Source organism: Cupressus sempervirens, chromosome 5, assembly GCF_028749045.1.
Source record: "Cupressus sempervirens isolate cs-2001-9-10 chromosome 5, ASM2874904v1, whole genome shotgun sequence".
Classification (NCBI taxonomy): domain Eukaryota; kingdom Viridiplantae; phylum Streptophyta; class Pinopsida; order Cupressales; family Cupressaceae; genus Cupressus; species Cupressus sempervirens.
Genome location: NC_143122.1, coordinates 259,777,971 through 259,795,231, shown reverse-complemented (window position 1 = coordinate 259,795,231; position 17,261 = coordinate 259,777,971). Strand labels below are relative to the sequence as shown.

At 36.2% G+C, this 17,261-nt stretch overlaps 1 protein-coding gene across 2 annotated transcripts in view; it reads right to left on the bottom strand.

The window, feature by feature from the left end:
* LOC149555532 (zinc ion binding protein) overlaps window positions 1-14,516 on the bottom strand; it is a 120,207-nt gene extending 105,691 nt beyond the window's left edge. The window contains exons 1-3 of one of the 2 annotated variants that reach the window (XM_089829622.1): window positions 12,704-14,510; window positions 12,470-12,592; window positions 6,118-6,173 (exon numbers count right to left, since the gene is read on the bottom strand). In XM_089829622.1, coding sequence (XP_089685748.1) covers window positions 6,118-6,173; window positions 12,470-12,592; window positions 12,704-14,387 — 1,863 coding nt within the window. In that variant the 5' untranslated portion in view covers window positions 14,388-14,510. Of the gene's footprint in view, window positions 1-6,117; window positions 6,174-12,469 lie in introns of both variants that reach the window. The other variant, XM_089829621.1, reaches the window with a different exon arrangement.
* Window positions 14,517-17,261: the final 2,745 nt, after the last annotated feature.

Genomic DNA, 17,261 nt, shown 5'->3' with positions numbered 1-17,261 from the left:
TCCAAACACCAACGGATCTCCAAACGCCACTACCAAATTGTCACAACCAAACTGAAGAATGAAAACCAAAGACGACATCAGAACACAAAATCTCTGATCTATCAAAGCAAGGAAACACTAGTGTTCCTAAAGGGTACTCAAAAGTCCAAAATCCATTCTTTGAAAAACAACGGAGATGCCCCCTGTTTTTCATGCAAGAGAATTTACAACTCATAGTCTTGCGCAAGTACCTCTTTATGCGAGAAAGTACACTGATTCATGCGAGGAAACACCATATTGCACAAGGAAGTGTTGGGTTCAGTAGCCAAAAAGTACTGCACTGGTGCTGAGATTCGCACGAGGAAGTGCCAGGAGCCATGCAAGGAAATGCAAGGCCCTATGTGAAACTTCTACAATCTCAAGTGAGGAAGTACAATCTCGTGTGAGGAACCATAACAACACACCAGAAAACAAGGAATAAAAAGGCTAGAAAAGATGATTCCTCCACACCGGGGAGTAGCGGATCCATAATCGAGGCATAGACACTCAAAGCATAACAACTAAAAAGCGGAAACTGAATCTGACCATCTAAACATAGTAGTGAAGGAAATGAACTAAAAGAAACATCGCAAAGAGCTAAAACAACAAAACTAAGTGTGCAGTTTCTCCCAACCATAATAGCATCATGAGACCTCGAAGGTCCTAGCCATCCCCCTCGCGTAGCATCCCAAACTGCCAACCAGATAGTCGAAGTTGTCTTATGAGGGTGTAACTACTAAAGTGTAATAATATCATAAGAACAAGGAAATCTAACATGCTAACCAATAAGCAATAGATACTCCAACTAAGCAAATAACATCATCTAATCATATGCTAAACATCACAATAAGGGAATGTGTCAAATAAACCAACATCATCTAAACATGATATCCAAGCATTCCAATGAAAGCATAAATCACAAGAAAGCATACTCTAGAACCCGAAGTATCAAGTGAAAACATCAAGCAACGGTCGCACTGGAACAATATACCATCTCTGTACACCGGTCCTCAACAGTGGTATAGGTAGCTACACCTCCCAACCACATGGAAACCCGTACATCCACTCCCACCGTGCTAATGGAGATAATGATCCAACCACAAACATACATAAAGAAAACGTCCATGGCTAACACTCACACAAGACAATAAAGATGATTGAAACCAAGAACAGGAGACAATGCAAGTACTACAAGTCCTGGTCAGACACTTAATGGATAACTATGTAGGGGCAGACAACATGGAGAATCGCTTGGCATCGTAAGGCCCAAGCTCGGATTGTATAGCTCAACTCTCTAATGGAAGGCTCTCACACTAAACATTTTATTATCTTAAGTTTTATTACCACCTAGTGTTTTATTTAGTTATCACTTACTTAAAACTTCTATGCCAACCCACTGAGCAATGGTCACCAGGTTGCGAGATAGAAGCCCCCTCCATGGTGGTACCCTACCCTACCCATGCTCATCCAACGATGAGTACCCGTAGGCATGCATACACCCAAACCAACCCCAAATGATCATAACTCTCGGAAGTACCACAAAAGATTGAGCCTCGCAAGTCACCTGACAAATGCACATGCATGTGCTCGTGTGTGGCACACCATCATCACGAAGATCATATCACAAGGATTGGTTGAGAACACAAGCAGAATATCACTCAACCGAAAACAAGCTTAGGAGGACGAATACAACACACATCCCAATGCAACATAAAAGTGTAACAATGATCTAATCGGCATCCCAACAAATGATCCAGGTCCATGACCAACATCATGCCAAGAAAACCCGAGAAAACAGAGTGGCACACAAATCAAGGTAAAAACCCCAAAACTAGAAAACTTTGAAAATAAAATCCATTTGGTCTTAGGGCGCAAAAGCCACGAAAATCCAATAAAATTCAGGTTCGAACAGCATAAACAGTCAGCATAACAGTGCAAAATTCCAAACCCTCATCTCGAAAACTGGGAAAATGTTCATACTTGACCAACCCGGCGAACCAACAAACAAAAACGGAGGGGAAAACTAGTTTTCAGCCTCCTAACAAACAGCTACCAAAAATATAACCAGAAAAGGAGTTGAAACTCAAAAACGGGAGGACCCTACCTGACAGCAAAAGGGGCAGAAACGGAAATCAGCACAATAAAATAAATAATCCGCAGACGCTGCCAAAAGTCACGGCAAAACAAGGTCTCCCCAAGCTGGATCCAATGAGACCGATCTCGCGAAGATCCCACGCCCATAGCTCTCATAACTAATAGAAATGTAATCCTCTAGAAGAGAATTTTGGAAAAAAAGCTCTCAAATTCTTAATTTGCAAAAGTGAGAAGTGAGGAATTAATTTCCTCTTTCCATACTTATTCACTTTTCGAGTGAATAATCGATTAGGGTAAATAACCACCCAACCTAGTTAAACCCCGAATCGACCCAAACGAAAATAGGCTATCCCAAGTAATTGGAATTCATCTATGGCAAAGCTGCCAGAAATTTAAAATAATTAAAATAAAGCTCGAAAACCCAAAATCAGATAAATTCCTTAACAACCTTCGCGACAATGCGAACCTCTAAATGCACAAACACGTTCACAGGTCTAGTCACATAATGCAGATGAGTTCGGATTTATTAAATCACCGGATGGTTTAATTTGAACATTTAAATAAGATACGTCAACCATACAAGGACGACATTGGTAAATATGAATAGTTGAATCGCTAATTCCATGTGCCAATGCCAGGGATATAAATCCTGCATGCTAAAAACACATGATCAATTGCAATTGCATATAATAACATAACCGAATCAATAAATGCATTAAATACCTAATTTAACCATTTATTCAATTATATTGAAAAAATCCATTTCCATCACTCACGTTCGCATAAAGCATAATGAAGCAAGAATGAAGTAAATAATCATAGCCTTAAATCCATCGCATAACATAATTAGAGATATGTCCAAATACCGGATAACCAGATATCATCACAAAACATATTGTTATCTCAAAATGGCATCATCATGCAAATATGATAAACTGAACAGCATAGTAGTCTAACATCTATGATACTGAAATCAAGGTATAACATCTGACCCTCGGGTCATCTCAAACATAAACATAACATAAGTAACAAGTATCTCTCGAATCAAAATATAACAAGATACAAATTGAGAACATGAGAGGCACTACAAAAACAATTTCAACCTCAAGTCTTTCACAGTTTTCTTCCTTAAGCTTAAGCTGATTTCAAATTTTTTCTTCAATTTTTGTCGCTTCTTAAACCTAAACCCTCAAGTCAACTAACATCTTTTCTGCTTCTCCAAGAGCTTGAGATGTCTTTCTTTTTGCATCATCCTCTTCTTAAAACAGAAACTTCAAGTTCCATTTTTTCTTTCTCTGTCTCCTGGTTTCACATAGACCACTTGGTTTCAAGATCCACTTCTTCTTCATCACTATGATCTTCAAGAGAACCCACATGTCCAATTAGGATCAACCCCCAAGTGTTTAAGCTATATTTCCAAAGGAACCACTCTCTGAAAGCAATTGAAGAGCACACAGAAAATACTGAGTGGGGGATGGGGACAGGAGGAGTTTGAATCAGAATTTTAAACTTTTAAACACATGAAACTCATAAAACGTAGAGAAAGCAACCATTAAAACACAAACATTGAATTTCACATAGAAAACTATTTTGGTTAAAAAAACACGAGATGTAGTAGCTTTCAATAACGAAATGGGCATAACAGAGCAAAAAAAATAACGAAATGGGCACCAAGCCAGACTACATAAGTGAGCACCAACTCCAGTCTGCTGAGGCACCAACCTTAGTTTAAGCAACACCACAAAAATACACTTCATCTCAGAATATCACACTCAGTAATATATGAGAGTGACCCACACAATAATGTGCAGCTCCTTCAAAAATCTTCAACTCAAAAATCACATCATATAGTCATTCACCATCGGTTAGTTGCTTAGCTTCATGGCTAATTCATCCCATCACATGAATTCTCTTTACACGAATCTATAGCAGTGTATCTTTATTCTTACCAACCAACACTCATGTTTTACACTTACAAGTAAATTGCGCTGCCAGTCAAAGAAAGATTGATGCAGCACTTAAAACACTCACCACAAATATTCTTCACATATGTCCCTCTTACTTGACACAAAAAAGTATATAATTTTTTTCAAATATCATATATGACTTCTTATCACGCAACAGAATGAAAAAACGGCTGAAAATATTTATTTCCTGTGAATTTTAAATGCAGAAAAAAATGGTTACACCAATCTGCAGCCAGGTATTGTACATGTTGACGCCCATGTTTTCTTCCAAAAACACTCCTCAGCACCTAGCATTCACCAGATATAATCATCACTGCAGGCCAAGAATCAGCTGTCTCCTTAACAAGCATCTCCATCGAGCTCATATATACTAAAAACAACTCTGTCTACTGAGACATTACTTGAGGCGGCCCCACTAACATACAGCAGAAGTCTGAAGTAATCACTCTATAAAAGGGTGCAAATATGCGTTACTTGACTTAGTGAATTAGTTTCACAAAGTAGTAATCATTAAATTCTTAAAGCCATTGAGTATATCCGATGCATATTTTGAATTAGCCTCCACATTAAAATCCATTTACTTCTATTTAATTACACCTCATGGCATGGCACAAGCAAGCAAGACAAGTAAGCAAGACAAGTAGACAAGCAGTCAGCTTAAGCAAACAACCAACCAGTTCAAGTAAATAACCAAGCAGATCAAGTACGCAACTAAACAACTTGACAACTAAACAACACAACCAGACAACCAAGTAGCTGATGAAGATCTGATGAATAATCAGCAGCTTGATGAGTATTTCGTTCCAATTCTCTCTTACTTTGAGTAATCCTCCAAAATTCATAGGACCTTGATCATCAACCTTTGACATCAATGACAAAATCTTCAATCCAGATATGGGAAAAATAAGTCTGGAAGAATTCTAATGTTACTATAACTATTCTTTAATAGACATTAGCGGCAACTAGTCATTCAGAGAGCAGTCAAGGCATGTCTAGACATCCATAGGCGATAAGGACATAAAGAACAAAGATGTTCCCAAATATACCCCCACTTATAGTGACATCACAAGAAAGGAAACCTGGATGCCAAATGCAGCAAGGGGAGGTTTCTCTCTGTACTTCTGGACTTGGATCATCCCTGTTCCAAAGAAGACCCCTAAGAAACCAGGGGTGTTTGGTGTATCTCAAAGCTACACTAGTCCACAAGGTTGTGTCTCTGAAAATTTGGAATCTTTGGATACAATCCGAACATTCTAGATAACACCCTTTTACAACCAGAAAGCCAGCTCATTTGGCACATCAAAATTTGAAAAGATAACTTTTTTAAGGAAAAAAAAATGCCAACTCTAAAAGGCAAAATGGGGAAGAACAATAATTGCAAATTGAGCACATTTTACTAGCTATTTAAAATTTCAACTATTTTTAGTTGGTTTAAGTAATTTAAATTTTAAATAGTCACCCTGACCATCCCCCTCGATAAATTTTTTAGGACTGGACAGCCTGCTCCATTTGGAGCATAAAAATTTTAAAAGGCAACTTTCAAATGAAAGAAATGCTAAACCCTATGAAGCTAAAAGAGGGAGAATAATTGCAATTTCAACACAATTTATTTACATTTTTAAGTTTCAATTAGTTTTAGTTTATTTAGGTAATTTTAATAGATTCCCAAAACCATAACCCTGTCCCAAAAACTCAAGTAGAAATTGTTGAATGGCAAACAGGTATTTTTGTTACAAAAAAATATTATTTTTGGTCCCCTTGGTTAAATATATCTACCAAATATTTTCGTAACTACCAATGCTTGGTTTTATCTTTTTAATTTAGAGGATCCCAAGTGGACGTTTTTGTTTTGATTCAGCTCTTACTCGTAATGACAAGTTTCAAGCACACGACATCACAAAATATTATCTTTATCCAGATTGTCTTGAAATATTTTGTCATAGGCTCATAAGAAAATTGGCCAATGGAAACTAGAGTATCTAAAAACCATGGCTGAATAACTTCTATATTGCAGAGAAGAGAACAGAGAGAGTCTTACATGCAATGACCATATGCGAATAGTCTTGTCATAAGAGGCACTTAACAAAAAATCCCCTGCAATCCCAATGTACAATCTTGCAATTAGAGAAACATTGAAACGTGGAACAATTTTACATTACCATACAATAGAGGAAAAATAATTACTTTAATCAATATAATAATTGAGATGAATGTGTGTAAGCTTAAGAATATTAAGTAACAGGGAACAGTTTTTAATCTGGATTAAAATCAGCCAATTATTACATTGTTTCAAGTTAGAGTGGCTCCCCAATTCTTTGAGGAAAAAAAAAGAGTAGGAGATGTTTTTCTTAGTGTTATTCATCAATTTTAAACATTTCTAAGACATCTCAGAGTAATCGCAACAAAACTAATTAGATAAAGATATTAGCATGATGTGAACTTTGAAGTACTGGATCACCAAGAAAATGAGATCAAGATGCCTAAGTAGCTAAGCTAGCAATTTCAACCGAAGGGTTATGTAATTTGTATTAAATAAGAATCTAATAAAAGAAGATGAAAATTTAAATTAAATAAGAATCTACTTAATGTTAGAATTAATATTCATATAGGAGAAAAGCAACATAATGAAACCAATTTTATAGAAATTCACACAAGTACATCCTCCATTCATTATTGTGTATTGAGAAAATAACTGCTTAAACTTTAGGGAAAAGGGTGGAATGGTCCAAGAAGAAAGGATGTATTCAACCTTTTGATACCAAATGAATGGGATGCACAGTAGTATGTTCACATATAAAATTCCTACATAGCTGTTGGAGGGATTAGAGAATCATTTCCATTTGTCTTTAGCAATTTCTGAGCTGAGTGACAAGGCAACTCTGTTATTCATATTGTGTTTATAGAGATGAGGATGAGAGATAAGCTTTATAAATAAACACCTATGTCCAATGATGCTTCAGAACAGGAACAATAGGAAATGCTTGGGCACATTTGAAAGACAGCAGGGACCCATTTGGAAGATCACTGGGGTAAGATAATTAAAAAATACAGAAATTTTTAAAATATAGGAAATGCCAATTACTCATACGGTAAGGCATTCATCATATTCATTATAAAACTACCTAATTAGCAGTTTACCATGTGTAGTTGTTATATGATGGTTCTTCGCTAACCACTTTGTTGCTTCCTTCTCCATGAGAATCGGGAAGTTTGAGAATGTAAATCAAGCAATGCACTGAACTCCACAAATTTCCTGAGTTCGTATAAATATACATTAAGAATAAACAGAGCTGATTATTTCGAGGGTCCTTGATTGTTAGAAACTACAAAATATTCTAGCTCATTCCCAACACAGTCTATGGATGACCCTGCTTATAAATGCAATGTAATGTCCCCTTTCTAAAATAGGACTAAATAATGATAGAAATAAAATATAAAATTAAATAAATAGTATAATATAATATAATTACAAATTAATTCAGTTTAATGAAAAATCAAGAGATATGCCAATAGTGGCATGTTGTGATGGTTAAGTTGTTGTGTTGTTATCCTTGCCATCAAGGTTCAAATCTCATGGGGATGAGGTCCCCTGTTTGTGGCCTCACTGGTTCATAGCTCCAGGTCAAAGCGTTTACCCGTCTTAAAAAATAGAAAAATCAAGAGATATGCAATGAAGAGTCATGACTCCCTTAACATAAGGGAGGAGAGTTCATTATATTATAGTATAATATAATATAATTACAAAATAATTCAATTGAATGAAAAAACAAAAGATATGCAATAAGAGTTGTGACTCCTCAACATAAGAAAGGAGAGTTCAAATGAGGGAGATATTTAGGAAGAAAGAGGAGAGCATAGGAGTTAAAGAAAGATTATTAGAAGAAGAGAGCGATGGGAGAAAATACGAAAGTGACTCTTTCAAAAGTCAGCAATGACGAAGAGTAGTAACTCTTTCAAATGGTTGTAATAATGAAAGGTTCTGACTCTTTAGAAGGGCAGAAATAATGAAGGGTTTTGACCTGAGTGGTAGTTGTGAAAGTTTGTGACCATTATGAAGAGGTGTGACTCTCCCTCACATTGGAGGATATGAAAGGGGAGGACATCCAAGGGAGATCAATTTGGGGAATAATATATTATTCTCAAAGACAGTAATGAAAAAAGGTAACTCAATTATTATGAAAAGTGGTGACCATTCCACCAATAAGTCGAGAGGGGGGTCCATTTCAAGCATTGGAAGGGATAGATTGTGCTTTGAATCAAGGGATAAATGATCAGTACTCAACCAGCAAGGTGCTCAGAAAGGCAGATCAGAGTATAAGGCACAAAAAGATGATACAGAAAAAAAATGCTAGTTATACATTGTGGCTCTCAATCAAGATATTAAGTTGACCATTTATATCAAAGGACAGCCCTCTCGCAAACCATTATTAATGAGAAGAGATGCGAGAGAGGCACCACCCCCCCACTATGGGTGAATCATCCAAACCTTCCAGCCTCTTCACTCGGTGAGGGGACATAAATGATGATCAAATCAATCACCAAATTACTAAAGTATCAGCCAATGACATCAGATCAAAAAAGGGCATACAGTCCATCAATAGATAGCAATTGGGGAATTGTAATATGACCATACATACACATCACAATCAACACTTAGTAAAACAGAATATTGTTGTACGCACACATCATACAGAAAAAAAAATGCTAGTTATACATTGTGGCTCTCAATCAAGATATTAAGTTGACCATTTATATCAAAGGACAGCCCTCTTGCAAACCATTATTAATGAGAAGAGATGCGAGAGGCACCAACCCCCACTATGGGTGAATCATCCAAACCTTCCAGCCTCTTCACTCAGTGAAGGGACATAAATGATGATCAAATCAATCACCAAATCACTAAAGTATCACCCAATGACATCAGATCAGACAAGGGCATACGGTCCATCAATAGATAGCAATTGGGGAATTGGAGTCTGACCATACATACACATCTTAGCATAGATAATACTCTCATAATATACTGTCTGAAATCCATCTCATGAGAGTGAAAGAGATGGGGGGGAGGGGGGTAGGGGGCAGGGGCGGGGAGCCCAATGTGTAAGATAAGGGTGGCAAACGGGCTCATAATTAGGCTGTTTTGGAACAACCATTTGCCTAGGATAAAGAAGGCACTTACAAAGTCATGTAACCCCTACAACCTCTGTCCAACTCCACAGGATGGCAATAGAAAATAGATATACATACTGTCTCAAATCCACCTTACCAAAGAAAGAGCCTGAGGTGTTAGAGAAGGGTTACGAAGGGCTCATAAGAAGGTCATGCCAATAGGTCCATTATGGCTTAGGACAAGGAGAGCATTTACAGAGTAAAGTAACCCCTTGCAACCTCTGCCTGACTCCACAAGATGGCAACTGTCTGTAGGGAGACAGGACATGATTGAAGAAAGTAAGTACAAGCCACCAAGCAAGGGAGTTGTGGTAGACACCCAATTTTAGGCTTGTTGTAAAAAATGGCTTCGGGTGTATTAAGATAATATCTTATACTTTCTATAATAGTCAACTACTTGTCTATAGTCCGTCTTTCAGTCTAGATAGGAATGTTTCCTATCCCGTCTCTTTTGTCTTCAGTCCAGATAGGAATGTTTCCTATCCTGTCTCTAGTTTTGTTTCTAATTCCGTCTTCAGTCTACGTTGTTTCTAAAAAGAAACAACGTCCTTGTAATTCTTTATAAGGAACACATTTGTTCCTCTGTTAATCAATGAATCATCCAGAAATCCGTTAATCTGCCAACTCTTCTTGAATCTTGTAACATGGTATCAGAGCTATTACTTAAAATTTTTCGAAAAAATTTATAATTTCTTCGTGAAATTATTTGTTTAAATTTTTTCAAAATTATTTCTATTGAATTTCTCTAAAACCCGCTTAGGGTTTTCAGCCTAGAGAAATTTCCGAACTCGGGTCTGCTTGTGTTTGTTCAGCACACTCTAGCCCCATTCGTCCATGCACATCGATCCTTCAAGAAAAATCTGCCATTTTTTATCAAGAAATCTGAAGTTTTTTCAAGCTTTTTTCAGCTAGGGCCTTTTTTTTCGAAACCCTAATTTTTGGGGTCAAAAAAATATTTTGTTTGTAGAGTCTTGGTGGGTTTTTTGAGAACTCAACTGGGTTGTCGTCCGTTTTTTCTGGGTGCCTCTATTTTCGAGCCAGCGGATCCAGAAAACGATAGTAGATTCCTTCTGGGTTTTTCGAGCTCTCTTCTGGGTCATTCTCTGATTCTTCTGGGCCTTTCGTATTTTTGCCTCAAAAAATGTGCCTTCATAGATTTTCACAGTTTTTCATTGAAAAACGTGCCATGACATCTCTGACAAATATTTTGCTCGAGCATAATTCCAAATTCAATGGTCGCAATTATGGAACCTAGAAGCAGCGCATCATCGCAATCTTCGAATATCGAAACACCGATCAACTTGTTATGGGTGTTACGCAGCGTCTGACTTCTCCGGGTCCTGATCAAGGCGAAGCTGCATTTTTCGCCTTCTGAATTTGTTTTTGAGATTTTGGGTTTGTTGATTTTCTCCTCAAAAATCATTTCAAGTTGTCTGTAATACGCAAGGTTGTGTGAGATTCTGGGTTTGTTGATTTTCTCCTCAAAAATCATTTCAAGTTGTCTGTAATACGCAAAGTTGTGTGAGATTCTGGGTTTGTTGATTTTCTCCTCAAAAATCATTTCAAGTTGTCTGTAATACGCAAGGTTGTGTGAGATTCTGGGTTTGTTGATTTTCTCCTCAAAAATCATTTCAAGTTGTCTGTAATACGCAAGGTTGTGTGAGATTCTGGGTTTTACCGTTTTTTCCACAAAAACGAAGTTTTGTAATTGCAACTTATTTTGAGTCATAGCACTCTTCTGGCAAAGCTTCTTGGTTTCAGCATTTTGTAGATCCAGGGAGGGTCTCAATTATCACAGAATGTTCCAACATCTGTATGTTGACCATTAAGGGAGGGTATTAAGATAATATCTTATACTTTCTATAATAGTCAACTACTTGTCTATAGTCCGTCTTTCAGTCTAGATAGGAATGTTTCCTATCCCGTCTCTTTTGTCTTCAGTCCAGATAGGAATGTTTCCTATCCTATCTCTAGTTTTGTTTCTAATTCCGTCTTCAGTCTACGTTGTTTCTTTTAGAAACAACGTCCTTGTAATTCTTTATAAGGAACACATTTGTTCCTCTGTTAATCAATGAATCATCCGGAAATCCGTTAATCTGCCAACTCTTCTTGAATCTTGTAACAGGGTGGACCCATCATGTTTCTTTCCCCATGTGTTTATACTCTATAAATATAATGTGTCTTGACTCCCTTGAATGATTAACTATATATATGTATATGCATATGTCTTTTATGTTGTGATTGCAGGGTCCAAATCCAAGATCATATTATTGAGGAAAGATTTACTCATTAGGATGTAACCCTAACCCTAATTGTGCAATTGTGATTCTAGGGAGAGTCGGGAAGGGGATATCACATGCAGTGAGGGATTCCACATTTGAAAGTATTAGAAAGGGAGCAGAGTGTTGAATGAGAAAGAGTCAAATGTTAATATGCACAAAGTTATTTACCTTTCCTTGGAGAACCAGAAAACAAGAATGGTTTCTATGCTCAGTTGAAGCATATGCTTTTTACGTGTGTGTTACAGCCTTCTGATGTTCTGAATTGTTGTTGCATGCATCCAAGCTATGTCGCAAAATGAGACGGCATGGAGGATATTTGTTCCTTTAAAGTCATCATCTCTTTTATACATAAGATACATCATTTAAAAGAAAAAGTTAACTGCTAGTTAGTTGCAATGTGGAAATATCATCTAATTTGTAAGTGTCGTTGAGAGCTCTAGTGACATAATCTTTTTACATGGGTTTAAAACTTCAATGCATCATAATTTGTGGCATGAGAGGATTTTAGTAAGAAATATCAGTTTCAATGATATTTCTACCATATGAGAAAACATTTATCAGGAATGGAGAATATTTTGTTCCTCTGTAGTTGTCATCTCTTTTATACCTTTTCATACAGCATTTAGAAGAAAAATGTTATCTTCTGGTTGCAATGTGGTAATATCGTCTAATTTATAGATGTCATTAAGAGTTATAGTGACATAATCTTCTGATATGGGTTTAATGTCTCAGAGCTTGTAGCGTGAGAGGACTTCAGCAAGAGATATCAGTGTCTATAATATTTCTACCATAGGAGAACAATTTTATTTAGAAGATTGTAAAAGTAACAACTCAATCAGGTCCAGCTACTGCAAACTTCATTCCATTTGGCTAAAAAATAAGAAATAGATATGCCTATTATTTCATTCATGAAAGGGTATATATAATTAAACTGCTTACCACAAACCGTTAAGGCGGTCACACAATCAAGATGCCCGTCTAGAGTTATAACTTCCAGATCCTCTATTTTGTATTCAGAATCTCGATTGGCACCGAATACACTTCCATGTGTTCCTTGAGCATCTGCTAATTTGATTTCACGGAATATACCTCCGTTAGTCCCTTGATCATCTACTACTTTACCTTCTTTTGAACATTTAACCCTTAATGTGTTTGCTTTCATTTCTAACCTACCATCAACAGCTCCCTGTTCTTCACAGGATTCAATCTCTGCAGTCAAGGGTGACAATGATTCCCCAAGAACCAAGCAGAAACTAGCCAGCTTAGATGCACTGCAACAAGGCTTATCTTCAAATGGCTGTTTGGAAGATGTGGACAAGTCATTTAGGCTCCTCCAGAGGACATGTGCATCTGGTCGGTTCTCTGGCTCATATTCAAAGCACTTACAAATAAGATGCTTGAAATGCTCGAACTGATTTCTCAAAGATACGTCTACTGAAGAAAACATAGGTTCCAACAAAAGCTTGTCATCAAGCCAAGTATCAATTTTAATTTTTTCTATAGCAATTGCTCTATGAAATTCAGAAAAAGAAAGGTCTTTGAAAGGGAATTCTCCAATTAACAGTATAAGCAAGAAGCATCCAAAAGACCAGACATCTGCTTTCAAGCTGATGAAAATATTTCTTTCTTGAGTCTCATTTGAAATGAGCCCTTGCTCACTTTGGTATAAGGTGGACAATATCTCAGGACTTAAGTACATCCAAAAAGCATTTGACACAGTATTCTGTATGTTTCCTGTCTTACTGCTCTGGGCAACACCATTAACAGCATTTCTAATCAGCTCTCTCAATGTTGTCCTCAACAGAAGGGCCCTGTCCAAGCTAAACAATGGATGCCCAAACTCATCAAATTCAAAGCACTCTGGTGCCAGACAGCCACAAACCATCTCTTGGGAATGAAGACTAACTACAACTTCACATATTTCTGCAGCCCTCTTTGACAAATTGTTCAACACTTCATCAATAGTGGGTTTCAAACTAGATGTTGGAGACTTTAATTCCGACAGGACCGAATGAATAAAAATAGTTTTTACTCTCTTTAATTTCTCACAAACCAAATACACAATCCCCTCACAACTCATCCAAAACCCAAATACTCTACAAATTTTCCTATTTAACAAAGAATGTGTCATCAAATTATTCAGCTCCAACCTTTTAGGTTGCCCCAACCTGTGCAGGAATCCTGTAATCCTTTCAGAGTATGAATTGCCTTTGATGATTTCTGTGGAAGGTAGTGGGCAAGAGGTGGTCACATGAGCACCTATTGGCGTCAGTCCAACCAGCTGTTTTTTTAAATTAGTTCCAACCGTCAGAAGCCCGACAAGCATAAACCCATTATCTTCTTCGACTGCAGTTTCTAATTGAACCGCATCTTCTGGAATGATCCAATTAGTCCAGTCTGTGCAAGGGCCATGTGGGTGTAAACTAATATTGAATTTGAGTGGCTTGAATTCCGTATTTTTGAGCTTATTAGAAAGGTGGGGTTTTGGCTTAACCTCACCCTTTTCTTGTTTTGGTTGAAGAGCATGAATCAGACGGAGGAGTTCAATGTTTTTTGGAAGCCCAGACGGGCCTTGCAGAGGCAATTTAACCCATTGAGTACATTCAGGACATCTGATCAAGCAGGAGGAGGAAGAGGAGGAAGAATGAGTATCTGTCCAGTGGCGAGGCAACTCATTTAAGCAGGACTGGCACGGAGAATGCCCACATGACAATACTCTCGGAATTCTATCATCTTCTTCGTCGTACTGTTGTAGACATATTGAACATTCGGGCATCTCCATTATCAATTCTCGATCTCTTTTCACTGTAAAGGACAACTCGTGTTGCAATTCAGCCCTGATTTCCATTTTAACCATGTCGAATGTCCGCCATGGTGGAAACGGTTGAATGTCCTTCCTTCAGTAGCTCTGGCAGAAACGGCGATTTCAAAATGTAAAGGTCAAAAAATTAAATATAGTAAATCCAGGTTCGATCACATTGATTATGAAAATTGTCCAAGGACATCTGTGGTAAATTTGTTGCTGATGTGAATTAAAAATTTACAATCTCAAACTATTTCATTACTAAATTTCATTACAAGAGTACATGTCTATAATGTATGCAATCAGAATCTTAATTCAAATATTTTGTCAATGACATTGATAATTGTATGATATAATCTATGTTAAATCTTGACGTGAGTGAGTCACTATTGTTTGAACAACGTAAAACTAAGTTACTTTGCATTGGATACAAAGTCTTATTGCAATCAAAATCTTACTTCAAATATTTCGTCAATGGCATTGATAATTACATGAGACGGTCTATGCTGAATATTGATGTGAGTGACTTGCTATGGTTTGAACAATGTAAAACTGGTTTATTTGCATTAGATAGAAAATCTAGCTTCAGATAAGATGGTGCCCTGGTATATTATGGTATATTAGCACCAAATTCACCTTATAATATAAGAAATATAAAAGATAAATAAGCTAAAAGAAAATAATGCAAGAATAGATAAAAATAGACAATTCACATAGTTCATTAACAATTGTAGGTGAATTAAAAGTCATCTTCAACATTCTTATTTACAAAATTTATTGTGCATGCATACAATGTGAGATTGATTAGATTATTCATTGATAATGAGTACATAGAATGCTAAAAATAGAAAAAAATGTAAGCCTTCTATTTTGTGCGCCCTTATAAAAAAGAAAATAATTTAGAAAGTTAATAAATATATTATCAAATCATTTACTATTTATTATTAAAAACTAGCTTAGATATCTTTATACATCTATCTAAAACATGTCGAAAGATATCAATTTCGAGGTGCCTAGTTATTGAGAATAGATAAGCACCTCGAGATTGATATCTCTAGGTGTGTTTTAGATAGATGTATAAAGATATCTAAGCTAGTAGCATTTGCAACGCAACATGTAAAACTAAAATCTATTCAATTTTTTAGTTGAAATATTCTTTTTAAAGCGTGATGCTTATCATATCCATTATGTTTTATAGACACTGAAATATAGTATATACAATGCATACAATTAATCTCTTTCCAAAGATTTGAGTTGTTCCTCCTCTGCTTTCCTTTTCACAAGTTGCTTCCCTGTCTTCATTTTTTCATAACTATCATAAGAAAATGGTGGTGAAATTTGATGTCCATCCAAAGACTTAACTCGTGATATAGCAACAAATGTTAAGCATGTCCTTTCTCTTGGCCCAATATCAATTGTTGCCTTGGAAAGTGTTAGTCCCTATGATTTATGGATTGTTAATGCCCAAGCCAAACGTAAGGGAAATTGATGTGTGCACCCTCTTTGTATTGGAGAAATGGGAATTAATTTTGAATCTTCAAATGGCATTCTAGAGTAATTGTCAAATTCAACCATAACATATGTTGGTGGATCTAGTGGGGCATTTCCAAGTTTGTATATGATATTTCAAATGTATCCCAAAGCTCCATTGACAAGTTTCGCTTCAATCTATAAGTTAGATGTTAACATGACCCTTGCATCCTTAGCAAGTAATAGTTCAATATCTAGTTCATCATTTTGACCTCCCCCCTAGATTAGTACTTCCTTCTTTTGATGCAATGCTATGGACAACTAGTTTTTTTAGTGAATGTAATTTCTTTCTATTATGGTTATGAACGTTATCATTTGTTGCAAATATATGAATATTATTATCAAATTCCTCCTTAACATTTTGGGGCAATGAAACATCTGTCCTTGTCATTAGTAATTTCCAATCATCTATAGTTGGAGTTGCATCTCGTATATTAGTGAGTAATTGGCAAAACTTTTGTTGGTCTTCACTTTCACCTTCTTGTCTAAATACTTTATGCAAAATAACAATAGTCTTGAACTCTTCCCATAATAACTTTTCATGAACATTACTATCATAAGATGGTTTCTCACTAACAGGAGGTAGTTGTCCCAAAATTCCTACTAAAATAATCGATCTTCCTCCAAAATTCATGTTTGAATTTTCTGAAATATCTTGACGTAATCTTGAATCTATATTTTGTAACAAATTTTGACCAATAAAACTCATTTCATCTATTAATATGTACCTAATATGTTGAACTTCTTCTTGTAATGTTGTGAGCCTTGTGCCTTGTAAGTCAAAAAAATATGTAAGAAGAATTCTTAGAGTTGAATGAATCGTTGATACGTCAATGTTAAAAGATGAAATTCTAGTTGGTGCCAATAATAACAAGGGAGAACGTTGTGGTGTTGATGCATCATAAAGAGCTTGATGAATGGCTTGAATTAGATATGATTTCCCCATTCTAGTTGTTCCTTGAATTATCATACATTATGACATGACATGTTCACCTTGATTATAATGTGTCATAATAATATCAAGTGCTTTCTTTTGCTTAGCACCTAAATTTTCATATGATATACTCATCATCATATCTTCAAGTATAAGTAAATCATTTTTCTTCATAGCATTGATAAAATGTATTGCATTATTTGTGTATTCTTCTCCTTGATATTCTACACTCCATGGATTTTGTCTATTGACATCTCTTCTTCCCAGCATATCTATTTCTATTAGATCCATCATTTGTCCACGATGCAATCTTGATATTATATCCCATTCATGCTCAATTATATTTTGATTATTTGGTAATTTATTTTCATCTTCAAAATCATCATGAGTTTGAATATTATTTTCAGATTCATTTTCAATAGTCCTCCTATCCACATGTCATGGATTATAGTTGGGACTCCCAA